At 37.9% G+C, this 17,548-nt stretch overlaps 1 protein-coding gene across 2 annotated transcripts in view; it reads right to left on the minus strand.

Moving 5' to 3' along the window:
* Positions 1–17,548, minus strand: part of CDC42BPA (CDC42 binding protein kinase alpha) — a gene marked incomplete at its 3' end in the record, with an annotated part of 191,382 nt that overhangs the window by 80,308 nt on the left and 93,526 nt on the right. For both annotated transcript variants that reach the window (XM_080341777.1, XM_080341778.1), the window contains 3 exons: positions 4,547–4,640; positions 3,595–3,795; positions 2,747–2,995 (listed from right to left, as the gene is read on the minus strand). In XM_080341777.1, the coding sequence (XP_080197903.1) occupies positions 2,747–2,995; positions 3,595–3,795; positions 4,547–4,640 (544 nt within the window). The remainder of the gene's footprint in view (positions 1–2,746; positions 2,996–3,594; positions 3,796–4,546; positions 4,641–17,548) is intronic.

Below are 17,548 nucleotides of genomic sequence, written 5' to 3' on the forward strand. Positions count from 1 at the left end.
TTACCCTTTGTGTTTATGTGTTTTGTAACATATTGTTTGAATTCCATTATTACTTATATAATCTTTCCATGGGACCACAGTCTCATTCCAAAGTCAGGCAGAAAGATAACAATCATGGACTGCCAGTACCACCTTTTATCTTAGCACTGGACCTTCCCCATTTGCTGTATGTCATTCAAATCTTGCAAAGGATTATTTAAAATTAAAAAAAAAAAAGTTTAATTGGTTTATGTGAGGTGCTGACTTCTGTAATAGTTATGCAAGTATGTGAACTTCCCTCAGAAATTGTGTATGAAAGATGGCAAGGAAAACACCTTCAGGTTACAGGTAAGAACTTGAGGGGAAGCAGTATTAAATACACTGTCCACTAGTTGAAGCAAAAATGTAAAACATCCTCAATCGTGCAGTGCCTCAGGCTAGGTCTGGTTTTTTGGTTTTTTGGGTTTTTTTTCAGAGATGCTTGGTACAAAAAGAAATGGTAAAAATATAGCCTTAAATTAAACAAGACAAAAAAACTATCTTGACATGTTTCAAAGGTGAAAGGGACCTGGGGGTCCTGGTGGAGAGCAGGATGACCATGAGCCAGCACTGTGCCCTTGTGGCCAGGAAGGCCAATGGCATCCTGGGGTGTATTAGAAGGGGGCTGGTTAGTAGGTCCAGAGAGGTTCTCCTTCCCCTCTACCCCGCCCTGGTGAGACCACATCTGGAATATTGTGTCCAGTTCTGGGCCCCTCAGTTCAGGAAGGATAGGGAGCTGCTGGACAGAGTCCAGCACAGGGCAACAAAGATGAAGGAGTGGAGCATCTCCCGTATGAGGAAAGGCTGAGGGAGCTGGGGCTCTTTAGCTTGGAGAAGAGGAGACTGAGGCGTGACCTCACTCATGTTTATAAATATGTAAAGGGTGAGTGTCATGAGGATGGAGCTAGGCTCTTCTTGGTGACAACCAATGATAAGGCAAGGGGCAATGGGTGCAAACTGGAACACAGGAGGTTCTACTTAAATATGAGAAGAAACTTCTTCACAGAGAGGGTAACAGAGCACTGGAACAGGCTGCCCAGGGAGGTTATGGAGTCTCCTTCTCTGGAGACATTCAAAACCCACCTGGACACCTTCCTGTGTAACCTCATCTGGGTGTTCCTGCTCTGGCAGGAGGATTGGACTGGATGATCTTTTGAGGTCCCCTCCAATCCCTGACATTCTGTGATTCTGTGAAATGAGGAAACTGAAAATGTAGCTCCAGAAACTAGTGTTCACCTTGAACAACTAAATGGTATTACTTTTCCCCCCAAAAGCCTAAGGTAAATTAAGAATCGGACTCTGCTTTCACACGTGAGTCCAGTACCTCATCATAGGCCAATTCTTTCTTCACCTGCAGCTCCCTGCTGCTTTACAACTGGAAAATATTCATATCACACAGGCACCTTTTGAGTTGGGAGATCAGGCTCTAACAAGGGAGACTCTGGACTGGCCAACATTGGAATGGGTGAACAATCTCTAAAAAGTAGTTCAGCTTCCAAACATGGCTTCACAAAGACTTGCTACACACAGCATCTGTTCCTGCCACCCAACCCTGATAGCTGTTCCTGGATCAAATAATATGCCAACAGATACCTGAAGACCATATAAAAAAATGTTTTAAGATAAAAATACTTTAGTTGTGAAAGCAGATGGTCAAAAACAGATGCAAATGAGGAAAAACTAAGGAAAAAATGAAAGAAATGCAAGTTTTCTTGTGCAGCTAGACTAATTTGCTTAACTTGCCTATATGAAAGGACTCTGATACCTAATGCTCTGCACCACATAAGCCTACCACTGGATTTAATCTACTCAAAGTGTTTTCCATGTTTTACTGTGCAGCTGGAGGAAAGGAAATGCAAATAGTGATCATCCTGCCCATATCAATTCATGTTGCCTTTTGCTTATCTGCAGGTCCCGGCACCTCAGTGAAACTGAGATGCAAAGGTAGTTTAGAAACCAAAAGCAAAAATGGTGAAAATGCTTCATCTTATATATAAACAGCAGGTTTTGCATCCTTCAATAAACACCATGGGAAAAAAAAGTACTTCCAAAAAGACAACACAAGGCATTCCTCTGATGCTGAGACCTCTTAGCAACTGTCAAAGTTCCTGTTCAAAAGCATAGAAATACTAAAGTTGTTAAAAATCGATAGTTGCGAAGTTTTTTTAAGAAAAGGCAAAAAAATTTCTTTCTCACTAAGATTGCTCCTAAAGAAGTGGCTGTAACATTTATCCTAAATTTCACAAAACTCAAGTCAGGAAACAAGCTGGAAAAACAGCAGTGGGAAGGAACTGAATGGAATCTGCCAGAGATATGAGCAATTACAGCAGAGCGCTACAATAAAATGCTTTATGCAAACGTAGTACAAGTTTCAACAATGCTCTGCTAAAAATACTGTCCTGCAGACTATCTACACGCAAAAACATTACCCTTTATATGACCCAGCCACTAAGAACTTGTTACTGCAAATAACAGACGTATGTGTCATTTAAACAAATGTAAAGTTACAATGAATTTACTACATGGAACTGAAGTTATCCTCACACATACAGATATGGAGGAACAGCATTCAAACTACGAATGTACTCCCCCCATGGTTCTTCAAACCAGCACTTTGTTGTTTAAGCAGAACACACTGAACCCACTGAAATAAACTGCCATTTACATACATTTTGTTGTAACGTATACTGCAAAAGCTGATTTGTCAAAATACTAATTTTATACTTACAGAATTTTTCAAGCAATCATCATCCACGTCAAAGTTTGATGTATCAGTGGGGCTGCTGACTTCTGGGATGTAAGGTGCCTCACAGTTTCTAATGTTGTCCCAGTCAATCCCAGTAAAAAACGGATGGTTCTTGAAGTCTTCTATCCCATTTTGTCCAAGTCGATGTTCTCTGCTACAAATGAGCCTTCGGATGAGGTCCTTTGCACTTTCAGAGACATCTGTCACTTGAGCAGGAAACTGAAACCTCTCCTTAAAGATTAAAAAAAGATAAAATAGTTTATTACCAAGAAAAAGTTGGAAAAATCACCCTTCTTAGTGAAATTATTATGTAGAAAAAGAACTGTGCAAACACTGCAGTTCTTAAATATATGCAGTAATGTTTCTAGGAAAAAGATTTCCCCAAAGGATATAAGCTATTAGAATTTTTTTTGTCTTCTAGTTTTTCTTCTTTATTTAAATTGCTCTTACACCATTAAATTCTACAGCTGCTTCCATGTGGAAGAACGTTTAAGAATCGTCTGCATAAGCCAACCAATGGATCCCACCAGAAGAAAGTAACGCAAAAGGAGGGACGTATATGTAGCCAAAATTTACTCCATAGAGCAAACTAACAGCCATGTTTCCAAATCCAGATTTAGAACTCCAGTTTTGAACTGCTTTATCCTAAAGCAAAGCCATCTGCAATCTATAACCATAAACTTACTATATGGAAACATAATTTTCATTCTACATTTATGAACATTAAAATAATCAGTACGTAAAACCTCACTTTTAAATAAGCCTCCAATTACCCTATCACTTTATCAAAAATTAGCTTAGAGAGAGACAGAAAGAGGAAGTGCACTAACTTTGTGGTTCATTATTTTCCCATAGGTCTCCACCAAGGACTCAGCATAAAAGGGCGTTTCTCCATAAAGCATTTCATACATGCAAACGCCCAGGGACCACCAGTCACACTCGGGCCCATACTTCCCTTTTCCATCTTCCATGGCCTGCAAGATTTCTGGAGAGATGTAGTCTGGTGTTCCAACTGCCACTGAAGATTGCACCTGTAGGAGTTACATTTCCAGGACTAAAATCAACTTTCATCATTACAGACACTGCTGTTCGTGGTACTGTGCATTTATATGTAAATTTAGCCTAGTGTTCTGGTTATAACACAATAAAAAGGCTTCTAAATTCATAAAGAAATGCGCAAGCACCCAAGACACTACATTAACAGCATCCCAATAACGTACTTCTCCTCAACTCTTACAAATATATAATAACAGAGAAAGAACAAAACTGTCAATTCTTGGGCTTAGAGTTGTTATTAAGTAATTATAGATTAGGTACTCACATCAACTCAAATACTTCGTAATGCTCTGGGACATGATTAACACACTGGAATTACAATCTAGTCACACCTACTATATACTATACAAGTTTAAACATGCTACTAAAATATGATGATATGCTAATTGTATGCTTATACTGAAGCTTAAATTTTCAATAAAGATTAGAACTCAAAACTGAGAGATTCATAGTTCATCAACAAATAGCTACTCAGTACTGATAAGTGCAGCTTCTCTTTGTTTATTCATTCACAACTTGACTAAATGCACCTTAAAAGCTTTTAAGATGCAGTAAATCCAGTCAAAGTGCAGTCACACTTTGAACTGAGGTTAGTTACATACCAATACCGTTACAATCCCATTTCGTTTGACATAAGGCACCTTTTCCCTTTATCAGCACACACTTCAGCAGCTAGCAAAGGACTAAAGAAAGGTGTTACGGAATATATCATTCTTTCTAATTTACCGTTCCATCTTCCATCAGTTTCAGACAAGAACCAAAATCTGCTAATCGAATATGTCCATTCATATCCATTAAAATGTTGTCTGGTTTAATATCCCTGCAAATAAAACACATTTCAGAGTTAGTACAAAAATGTATTGCATAACATATAGTCCAAGCATTAACTCTGCAGCACCCTTATCATTGAAAACTAGCAACAGATCAGCAGACGGAACACAATCACTCATCATATAATAAAATTTGCATGAGAAACATTTCATTATGGGGGGTGTGGATCAAATAATTAATGCCTGTTAATTTTATTAGGAACTGTGCAGTCAGATTCCTCTCATCAATCACAGGCAGAGAGGAGATTGTTACTCTCACTGAACTTCTGTATGTAAAACTTTTAAACCATCTAAAGAATTTTAGTGAAGAAGTCTCAAGTGAAAGACATGCTTATACTGGAGCTGTAAAACAATCTCTAAGTTTTACTAGAGAACAAAGGTCAAGGAAACCCTATAATAACAAATGCATTTTTAAATTTAACGTCTCTCATCAACATTTTTCTTTCACGTGCATCTCAGCTCACCATGTATGCCTGTCACACTTCTGCTGAAGTGACCAACCAAGCCATCGTACACACTGCTGCAGCTCTGCTTGGCCACATTCTGCAGTCATCTCACTCAGGTCATGACACACATGGGAAAATCTTTCCAAGCAGGAAACATAATAAATACTCCTTATTTTGCAAGCTGGATTTTTTTTTTGCCTCATATTTTACACACACCAAGTTATACTGAACTGCAGATAAAACGGACACCCCCGATATGCAGCTGACTAGGATGGAGGTTGTAGAGTCTCCTTCTCTGGAGACATTCAAAACCCGCCTGGACACCTTCCTGTGTAACCTCATCTGGCTGTTCTGCTCTGGCGGGGGGATTGGACTGGATAATCTTTCAAGGTCCCTTCCATTCTCTGACATTCTGTGAAAGCATCGGTGCTCTCTAAGTTATCAGAGAGGCATTTGTGGTTCAACTTGCAATCTAGGTTCAAATGCTGAAATTCCATTTCATTAAAATGCAGTTATTAGAACTACCCATTAAGCTACATTTTTTAAATATACGACATCACTACATTCTTCCTCTAACCTTATCTATTATATTCAAAAGGTAACTTAAAGCTGCAAGAATAAAGTACTATGCGTACTTTCTCAGTGAACAGTCATTTATAAGACAAAAGATCAAATCTCCTAAATCAAACAAAAAACAAGTGAAGCCTTGCCTTTGCTTCATTCCCCTAACAATTTATAAATGCATGTCATCTATTGCTTTGCAGACACATTTCAAAATATTCATAAGTTACGATACTCACTTTGCACTTGAGAACAATGTGGTTGTGTTTGTGGGGTTTTGTTTGTTTGTGGTTTGTTGTTATTCAGTTGGTGTTTTGGGGTTTGGTTTTTTGTGGGTTGGGTTTTTGTTGGGGCTTTTTTGTTGGTGGTGGTTGGGATTCTTGTTTGTTTGGGGTTCTTGCTTGTTTGTTGGTTTTTTAAATATTTTTTAAAAAATAAAAATTGAGTTATAAACAATGTTTACTGAGAACTTACAATGGCAAAAAAAATTAGAACCACACCTTGAACAGCATCATAGAAGCAATGGCATGATGATGCTGCACTGTTATACACTCAGTGCCAACTAATACAGTAACGGTACAGTGCTTTGGAGAAAAATACTTTCTGAATTTGGGTTACCCAAAACCAAGCAGGCAGTAGCTCAGCCTGAAAACAAATTTTAGCCACCTGAGCATAAAGACAATTCTTTACAAATTATACCATAAAAATTAACCGAGTCCATTCTCGAAATAACATTCTTCCACTTGATTTTTGCTGACACTGAATATGCCACAGAATTGCAACCTCCAGATTGAGATAGTTTTATTTATTTTACATTCACCCACCAAAAACATTCCTTAAACATGTTCCTAAATAAAAACAAACACATGCTATTGAGATCTCTGGAATTGTATCTTCAGTTTAAAACACTCTGCAAAAACATGCACCTAAAAATCAAATTCCTCTTAGAAGCTGGACCTAGTTCAAGCTAAACAAAAACATGAGTCACCCTTGAGGCTCCGTTTATCCATGTTCTATCTTTTAATATACTCCCAAGAGAAATAATAATAATAATAATAATCATCATCATCATCATCCCAACCTCCCCCATTTGATCTCACAAAACAGCAGAAAACATGAAAAATCTCACTCTGTTGTCAACACTGTGCAAAAACAAATCTGCAAACAGCATTGAAAGTCCAGAGAGGGACAAGTATTTCTTGCAAAGTGAAGTCTGTAACGCTCAGCAATAACTTCATAGGAACAAATTTTATAGTCAAGGAAAAAATGAGACCAACTTAATGCATACAAATTCTTTTCGGCTCTTGTAACAGAAGGTATGTGTTATGAACAACTGTTCTGAATTCAACTGAACTACGTTAATAAAAGACAGGTTGAAAGACAAGAATTGCTGGCACCTGCAGAGCAGAATAGGCTGGAAGCAAAGGGAAAGTTAAGAAAATTATGAGCCCCAGAGGGGAGCAAGGAAGGGGAGTAATTATTGCCAGTGTAACTCAAGAGTTTGAAGGTGGTGATTATGGGGGAAAATAATATGTCATAAACCCCACATCTCTACTGAGCCTGCAGTTGTTAGATTCCATTAGAATTATGAGTTTTGTTCCACGTTTTTGTTTTGAATGACATTTGGTAACTCTCCTTTAGTGATCAGAACTGATTCTTCTCCTGTTCTAAACAGAGCACAGTCTTCCCTCTGCACACCCACTCCACATTCCCAGCTTACCCCAGTTTGCTGACAGTATGAACTTGTTCCCACTTCCCACACTTCCGTCTTGGTTGCAGTTTTATTTCTATTGTCCTAGACCCCACTCAGAAGCTGAGATGCCCAATACTCCACAGCCTATCAAACCCAAATCTCCTCCTCTTTTATTTCCTTCTTTCACTCAGTTTGTTCACTCCTCAGCCCTAGTCTCCCTGCAGGTACACACTTAAGTAATACTTTTTTCTCTCATCTCAGTTCTCAGTAGTATTTCACTATAATCACATCCCAGATTCCCATTCCCACTGGCTTCCTATTCCTCTCATCCTTAGTATTCTCTTTTCTCATGTCTAATTTTTGTTCTGTTGCACAGGAGTCTTGTTTGGCACCAAAAGAAAAAGTGCTATTACCAACAAGGAGCCTCCACATTGTCTCCAGTGTCTATTTACCAACATCTCCCAAAATTGCAAGGCAAGTGCTTTTATTCTTACAGCTCTGAAACTGCAAACCTGCAGTAGAAGAAAACTGAAAAGTATTTCAGGACCAAACTCTGCAAATGGTTCTTCGAAACTCAGTAACAACTGGCATATTATGAGGAAAAATTATAACTTGAAAATATCAAGATGGGAGCAGAAGAGTGAAAATATGTCCATGACTCAAGGAAGATTCTCTTCTTGATTTCAACAGTGCCTTCATATCCCAGAGCAGCAGAATTTCTCACAGGGCTTGTAAGAATTATTTTATTCATTTAAAATATATATATAGGAAAAGAATGCATGCTTCTTATCTTGTTCCTGGAAAGAGATGACACTTACTGCTTCAGGCAGATACTAAGGAATGAAAATTCCAGACCAAGTAGCTAAAAACTGGCAAATATAATGAGCAAATAATGAAAAGTTATATGGTTTAGTGAATATACCACTGGGCTGAATCTCCATAGATAAGATTTACTGGGTGACTGTGGGCAAACCATTTCAGCATCACTCAACGATAACATGGGTGCTCAGTCATGCAACTAATATCTGGTTATAAGGCTATGGAGCACTAATACTCTAGTAACCCTGTAATTAGTTAACTATAATAAAAGAAAAAGGTCTGCTCAGTTGAGATACTAAATAACAATTCTGTTTTGAGAAGTATAAGCATTTGGAAGCCATTTTATGAGTCAGATTTAGAGTGGGAACAAGCATTGAATTGGGGAAACTGCTCTGACACCATCATGCCCTCTGAGGACCCTGAGTTCTACCAAGTGACTCGATGATCCTGAGGGTCTTTTCCAACTGAAATGGTTCTATGGTTCTATAAGTCCCAAACCATTCAGAGCAGCTTCTGTGGAAGGGGTACAGGTTGCCAGAGTTAGACCTGGTACAAATCAAGCTCATACAAGGTCTTCAGATATAGGCCACAGTGAGTTAAGGGGACACGGGTGCCCAGCATACCTTCCTTAAAACTTTATTTTAGCATTGTCACCTGAGGATGTGAACTGAGCAAAGACTGCTGTTCTGCTTTTTTTTTTTTTTTAATTAATGAATGAATGATACACCAACATCAAAGGAGCCAGAAGCTTGGACTAAATAAATCTCTTTAAAAACATGTATGTCCATTTAAATCATGACTCCACCACAGTACAAGGGTGCCTTCTGTTTTTCTGAGCTGCACTGGCCTTGACTGCAGGAGAAAATCAGCACTGCACAGCAGCTTGGATAAAGTGATGTTCTTTGTCTTATATTTGTTTTGCAGACTTTTGTTATCTGCTTCTGTTCATGTGGAGAGTGCTACAGGAATAAACAGTCGGTGTGATACTGGAAACTCCACTTGCAGGAAAAAAATGAGTGTGGAGGCTTATGCAAAAAATTTGAAAAATCTTTAATGAATTCTTTTTCCTAATGCTTCTTGGTTTAATCTGGGGAGCTGTGCTTCAGATTGGCGTGTTTACCCGGATGACTTCACTCACCTCTCTTTAAAACAGTTTACTTTCTTAAGCCATAATTAAAACCCAAACATTTTACATACTAACCGTGTTAATATAAATAACCTTCTGAAATGGAACTACAGCAGACATCTGGATTATTGCCACTCATTTTGATTTCTCTGTTAATGAGACAGAGTAGAATTTCGTTTGTTCAGTAAGACTCAAGAAAAAGTATTCCCTCTGAGACATGCTAAATCCATAGCACATTCCAGCTGTAAAACAAACTAAAAAGAATTTTTAATACATGTGAATGTATTTTTTTCCTGGATTCATTTCTGATAGCAAACGGAATTTCAGGACTTGTGAGGTCGTGCATACTAAAATTTGGACTAGACAACCTCCTTAAGTTCCTTCCAACTTGAATTATCTGATCATCTTATGCTTTCAAAGTATATTGGTTCCTGAAGTTCATCTATGCCATTCTTTGAATCACTGAATCAATGTTATTCATTTATTTGCAAGACCATACGGAGTTCCTCAGGTCTACAGCACAGGAAGCAGCAGATTCCAGAAGAATCTTAAGTTAATTTTGTTTCACGGAGTCAGGAGACCACAAAAATAGAAAGGAAGATATGTCCAAAATAGTGACACAATGCAAGAAGTGTAACACAATGATTAAACAGCAGTCTTGTCAGACACTACCAAAGATTCTGCCCATGAACCAACTCACAGGCCCACATATTTAAGCTTACATGATAAAAACCCTTCTGGTATTAAAGAGCTTGTGACCAGTAGGGATCCCTTTTCTTGGTAACTGGAGAGTTACGGCACAGAACGTGCTCACTTCGGGTATTCATTTGTAACATATTTATTCTTCTTTTCAAAACAAAATGATCAGGCAGAAATGGAGGAAAAGGTGAGGCCTTGTCTGTAACTAATACCAATAAAAGGTGGCCAGATGGTGCAGGGGGACACGTCTCAATATGTCCAACATGCCCCCATTGGACTAAACATTTCAGATGCTAATGGCTTGTCCTCACGCACACAGCTGAGCTCTTAAAAAAGCAGCAGAACTGAAATAACAATAAAGGGGTTTACGAGGTTCTAAACTCAACAACTGCGATGTGAGCTGAGCCTGAAGAAAGAAATGGACCTTTCTGAAATCAAAGGAGCAATGTCATAGCTGAGCTACCAGCGTATTTTAGCCCACTGCATAAGAAAGGAATAATGTGGAGAACAGATTTTTATTCCTAATGTTAGCATTAGAAAAGCATGGAAGTTAATTAATTTTCCTAAACAGGTCATATGCTGCAAGACATGCTGTCCTTGAATAGTAAAGAACAAAGAGAATAGCTTACACTAAATTATTCTTCTGTGAAATCTTCGCATGAATAGTATTTTTAATGCTACCAATGCACATTAAAATACCAGCAGATGAGAAAAATAAATTAGTTTCAGGTGTAACTGCTGGCACGGAGAAACTGATCCAGACAACTTATTACTAATTGACGATTTCACAAGCACATTAGTTTCTCATTATACATGCAAGAGCATTCCCCAAAAGTATAAATCAAAAGGTTAAAAGCAGACATCAATGGTTATAATTATCTGCTCTTACAACAAGAAATGTTTTCCTTTGCCAAGTTACCTACTTTAAAAAAACATAACCAAGATATTACTTCCAGAATGCCTGGACTTTTTATCCAAAATTCCTTCAGAACACAGGATTATTCTTAGTCAGGACAGAAGTTTGGCAAACTGTTTACTTCACTCCCTTCTGTCATTTCAGGCAGACTTCTCTTCCACAATCCTCCTTGCATAGAAATGCTACATCCATGATGAAAAATGAAGACATCTGGTTTTGGCAACATTCCAATGAAACAAGAAAATTTGGTGCTTGTGAAGTTTTTATTAAGGTATTCAGCAATGTCACACTGGCAGCCCACTTAAGATGCACAGAGTCAAACAGCTGGTGAACTTCAATCAAGAATGGTAGTCAATTGATGTATTTTTTCACAGTCAAACCTATGGGCATCGACGTCCAGGAGCTTATTTTTATTTTCCACTGGGTTATATCAAAGTCAAAATTGCCATATTCTGCCAACTAAAGTTTATCGGAATTCTAGGGAGCAAAACTAGAAATAGGCTCCATCTGGCAGAAAGACCAATGTGCTCTGAGCCAAATTAGATTTCAACAGTCGGTGGTTATTCTTTAGTAATCCCAGTGAGACAGGCTGCACCAGATAATGGCACGAAAAAACTGGAGTATGTTGTACCTCATTAACCGTGCCTCTTATCAAGACTCTATGGGGCCTTCTCCCAAACAGACACTCCTCCGCTTTTGGGTGGAATCCAAAAAGTACATATTTCAATTGAATTCAAAACCATTTAAATAACTTTGATCACAACCTTATTATTTACATAGCACCCAAACAGTTGCATCATGTTTGTATATTAAACAAAACCTGTTTCATATAAAGCTGAAGAACTGAAGAAGATGTAGTAGCCTTGCATACAGCCTTGAAGTCAATAGGAATAGTCAAAGACTAAACACCTTAGGATTTAAGCCTTAATAAGCAAAGCAACTATGCGGAAAAAATAAATGCTGTAAACAACCTTATTTTAAAATTACAATGAGGAGGTTAAACTTTTGGTTTTTTCTCAAACAGTATCTTGATACTGTAAAACTCCCTCGTTTTCTCATGAACTCTTGAGAATAAATCATTATGTATGTGTTGTTCCAGGAACACCCAGTAATTTACCTCTACTAAAAGAATCTCACTACTCTCAGCAGCAGGAGATTCATCTAAATCTCATTAAAGTCAGCGGACAGACTCCCATCAATTACCAGGAAACATCAACCAAACCAAGACAATAAAGTTTCTAGGTCTGTGATACAGTCATTATTTACACATCAGTGTGTGCAATTTTATATTTATACTGTTACTCATCCTAACCAAGTTTTATTCTTACATTACAAAAACTAAATGAAAGATAATGCAGAAATTGAGGTTTCATGTACTAGATGCAGTGCATGTGCTACATCATATATAGAATTGGCTCTTGAATCTAAACTTACTTAGTTTCAGGCTATAAATTCTGCCAAAGTGTATTTTTAAAATCCCTAATCCAGATTGAGAGAAATAACTTGTGTCCACTAAAAATAAGATAATTACATTCCTCTTTTACTACAAAGAGCTTGCACCATTGTCTTGAAGTACAGAATGCAAAAAAGACTACAGTGAATTGTTATTCACACTGAGTGCAGGCAACACAGGAAGGAATGAATTTAAAATCCCAATGAAAGATACTTAGATGAGACATTAGAAAACACTTTCATAACAATGACAGTAGGACACTGGAGCAAATTGCTTAGGGAAATTTCACCATCGCCATCACTGTATTTTTTTTTTTAAGAACCGGTTAGACAAACATGTGTCAAGAGTGGTTTAGCTATAGTCTGATCTTGCTTTGCAGCAGCAGCAAACTATTAGTTGACCTCTCCAAGGCCTCTCCTTGTCCTTTTCTCCACAGTTCCATACCACTCTTTAATTTCTGCCACTCAGACAAGTATTCTGGACACAACACAGTATTTACCTTATGGTATCCAATGTTCTTTATGAATTTCAAATGCTAACTAAAGAAATAATAACAAACAACAGGGAATAATACATCAGCCAACACATATACATCTTGAGTTTGTTCAGGCACTGGTAGTCATTCCTGAACACTTGAACTGAGTACAGTTGCTGGCTTATAAATATATGCTCCACCACATCATATTATAATGTCCTAGAATTAATTGACCTTAGAAAAATGTCTCCCTGGGACCTTTGTGCATATGTATTTGCATTCAAATAATGGATCTCTCAAATACGATAACAGTTCTAAACCAAGGATAATTATTTTTAAAAGCTGCTCATATCCAAATTTTTTCCCCTTCTTTAAAAAAACAAGTACAGGGAGTGATTTGAAAATATCTTTTTGCTAAGTGCTTGGCAGCTGCATACTCCCTGTAGCTATTGTCTTTCATCTAAAATGGTAATCAGCTGACAGAACCAGATATCTATGGAGAAAACCCACACATCCAGGCTAGGCTCCTCATGAAGTATTTTGATGTCAGGGAAGAGATGTCAGGGAAAAGTCACTTGTGATGTCTAAGGATTATTTCTATTGTCTTGTCCGTTTTACAGACTAAAACCACAAACACACTGTGTCATTTTATAACCATTTTAAATTTAATACCTCACAATGCTGATTTACAGATGCCATTTTAAACAACTATGAAATAAAAATAAAAGAGTTGTAGGCATTATCAGAAAGGCAATTCCTTATGGCAAACAATCATGGACATAATGCAAAGTCTAATATACTGAAACTGGTAAAAATTCAATTGATAAAGAAAAAGGAAGTTAATTGAAATTATTTGACTACCAAGCATTGGAATTGTCAAAAAACCCAAAAAAACTAAAAACCCCCAAGATGAACTGGCCTCTTACAAGAGAGCAAGAATATAGAAGCTAGCAACTTTCCTCAGGGTTGTCTCATACCCAAGTTTTTCATATTAGACAAAAAACCTTGTAGGGACACACATATAAAATTGGGCACACATAAAGAATTGAACATTTGAATGTTTAATAATAGATTGATCTTGAACAGAATAGTATTGTTGAGTGAAAATTCATGCATAAAAACATGAGAGCCTTGTACTGTATTTCTTTTCAAGTGATTTTAGTAGCTTCAAATAGCTATTTATGTTGGTCTCTCAGGATGCAAAGTATCTGAGGCACAAGCATAAAAGTTTTGAAAGATGTGCAAACAAAAGATGGGAGAAACAAAACAGGCTTTTTTAAAATCTGATTTGAAAAACAAGTATTTGGTTTGAGAAGTCCAAGCATCAGCATAGGAAATGAGTGAAAATTGCTAACTGAATGCAATTTGTAAAAATCAAGAACAAGACAAGTTGTAACCTACCTACAAAACAATACTCTACAGCTCTGGAGTTACTATGCCATTCATCGATCAAAGTCGACCCAGAATTATGGCTAATTTGAAAGGACTGTTCCAAATCCAACTGGACATGGCACTTGGCAACCTGCTCTCACTGACCCCGCTCTGAGCAGGAGGGTGGAACTGGCTGATCTCAAGGTCCCTTCCAACCTCAACCCTCCTGTGATTCTGAAAGTATGTTTAAAGCTGCCTTTCCAATAGTCTTTCAGTAACAACCTTCTGGTTATATTGTATCAAAGCTCCCCATAGCTAATTCTGAAATTCAGTAGCACTATACAATATATTCAGTTGTAGCAACATAAATACTTCTGAGTTCTTGTGGCTCAGGACAGAATGCATCTTTAGCCTTAGTAGTGACAACATGCCTGGTTTTGCACTGAAAATTGCAGTCCATAAAACAAAACTTGGCAAAGTCTCTCTCAACTCTACAAGGATAGGACAGGTAAAGTCACAAAACTGTCATGACCATTTCTTGACATCGAGTAGCAGTCAGGCTTACAATAGTTTTAAAATTAAAAACTTCCTTTGCCTGCTCTAAAGTCTGACAAAGAGAAAGCCCCTATCTATCCCAAAATGCTCAGCCATCAAGGGTGGTCTTTGACTTTGTTGACACTGTTAAGATAATAAACGCTGGCAAGACCGGCCTCAAGCCACTAGATAACACCACAGGGGGATCCATCCACCCCAGCGCTCCCTGGCACAGGCTTCCTCTGTGTCAGAAGCCCTGGCTACCAGAGGAGACCCTCAGCTTCAGCACCCGAGTCTGGGGCTACCGCAGGCCTGCACGCCTCCTCCTCGTGTCTCCAAGTGCGGAACCACCACAGCTCTGCTGCCCCAAAGCAGCATATTTTTTCACATTACAATTTCAAGAAGAGTTTAGACTTAGTGCCAGGTAATGTTAAAGGATCAGCCAGCTGGTTTATTCTACTGAAACAGAACTTCATCATGAGGTTTGCCTCTCACATCAGGAGCCCCAGCTACAGCCACAGGTCGCCCTGATGTCTCTTCCTTTTCTCAGCTGAGGACTCCACCCTCAGCACAACTCCCTAGTTAATCCTGTTGAAATTCACTGTACAACAGTTTTTAATTTAACAAGCAAAGGAAGATAATAAATTTTGTATCACTATTACTTTTTTAAAACCAACAGCAGCAAGGCAAGGTTTACAGTCAGCCTTTTAGGTGGTAAAATATATATGGAATTTGATGAAGATGCAAACCAAGTACTGTTCTGGCCTGGACCACTTACCAGAGCATCCGGTGCATGGATTAATTTTCTCACTATGTTTTCCTTAGCTAAATTGTTTGTAAATTTCCAGTGATGTGTGCTGCTTTATCATTACAAAAGAACATTCTCAGGAATACACAGGCACTAGAACAAAGCACATAAATATATCCAAAAGCAAAAGATTTGATTCAGGACTGTTTGCTTATTGATTGTTCTTCAGAACCCAACTACTGGTGGTCAGGAGGGTTCAAAATAGGTGTTGACATTCTACCTTTGTTTGACTGAATAACTGTGTCTACACTGAAAATACCATAATAAATTGAAATGAAGGAGCCTCTCGGAAGAGAAAAAAAATGATGGCAGGGAGTGGACTGCTCAACTATCAAGCAGCCTATGCCAAAGGGGCCCTGGAGAAAAAAGAAGTTGAAAATGTTATGTGAACCAGAAGTTTTGCCAGGGTGGGCTATGTACTCTTTGTGAAGGAAGAGCTGGGAGCCTTCAGTTTACTAAGCGTTTAGAAAACAAAACAAAACAACCCGATTTCGTTTCTCTACCTCCATCTGGTGTTCTTCCAGTTTTCTATAAGCTATGAATAGATGCAGCGGAGGACCTGGCTGAGGGCACTCACTATTTTCACCTCTCTAACCTGCCCAGCTGTCACAATGCTTTTTTTGGATCCGATCATTCTGCTTATAGTTTCACATTCCTCAACAGAAACTCCACACCAACAACATTCATGAGAGAAAACGGCCATTTGAGTCAACACTTGAGAGAATAACAGCCTTCAGGTTCAAGCCCAAAGATGCATGAATATTGAGAAATAACACTAAACAACAGCAGACAAATTTAACTACCACAGAAGTGTATTCAAATATCTTGAACAGAGTTTGCTCTTTTTTGGTGGCAGTTTATTAGATGATACTTAAAATGCTTAGTAAAAAGACCCCTGATTTAAGCTGATGGTGGTAGAAACAAGTTTCATTGACCACCCAACTTTATATACTATGTTTATTCACTTAAGATTTCAATGTAATTACAACAAAATACCAAACTCTATGTTTGAACTCTGTGAATTTCAGCTGACAGCTATTTCTGGGTTGCTGAACTGTGGTCTTTCATATCATCCTACACTTTTCCTCCAAAAGATAGGAATAAAAATATTATCATGACAATTAAAAAAAAATTAAAAGACTGTATACATTTCCCAGGTTTTGCCATGTCAGCTTTATTGGAATTCCATTTTGGCTTCTAAGAACTTAAGTAAACAGATTAAGAACTCCACAACCACTACCCTGCAGCATATTCTGAAGATTAAAAAATTAAAGTCTGCTAAGTAAGGCTAATTCATGTCAAAGCTTTTAGATTTCTAATAGTATCATGAGTTACTGGCGGGTAAAGGAGTAGAAAGAGTAAGCTCCTTAAGAATGTTATGTCCATCTGTGAGTGCCATCTGTCAAAGAAATCCTGAAAGAAGAGGCTAAGGAGGAATCCAGAATATGCTCAGCTGTTGTACTGTAAATTACTACCTATGCTAGAAAACTTTAACACATATTTCTAGACAGATAAATGCTTTCTTTCCCTTTGATTCTCATTTTAGATGCGCAATCTCCGCTCTCTGCATTTCAATACAACTGTACATGGTCTCTGAAACACCTGATTGCATTGAATAATTATGAGAGTAAATTAGACAACATAAACCGAGGACTTGATTTGTTTTGACAATGAAAGTCAAAAAAACATTTCTTATATATATGTATTTAAATATGCTGATGATACTAAGAAAGCATTTCACAGAAGGATGTTCACTCAGACACTGTCTGGACAATTTAACAAGTATTAATATATAATTAATATATATATTCTTATATCTGTGTTTGGATGTGTATCTGTATAAGACATAGATATGTTTTTTGAGTTATAAGGAGTATTTAGAAGTTCCTTGAGCTGACACAAGCTGTTAGTTACAAATGACTAGAAAATTTCCAGGACTGATGAAATAAACTAACCAGCTGGGTCCATCCTGCATCCCACAGCAACTCTTCCCTCAT

Source organism: Nesoenas mayeri, assembly GCF_963082525.1.
Source record: "Nesoenas mayeri genome assembly, chromosome: 3".
NCBI classification, from domain to species: domain Eukaryota; kingdom Metazoa; phylum Chordata; class Aves; order Columbiformes; family Columbidae; genus Nesoenas; species Nesoenas mayeri.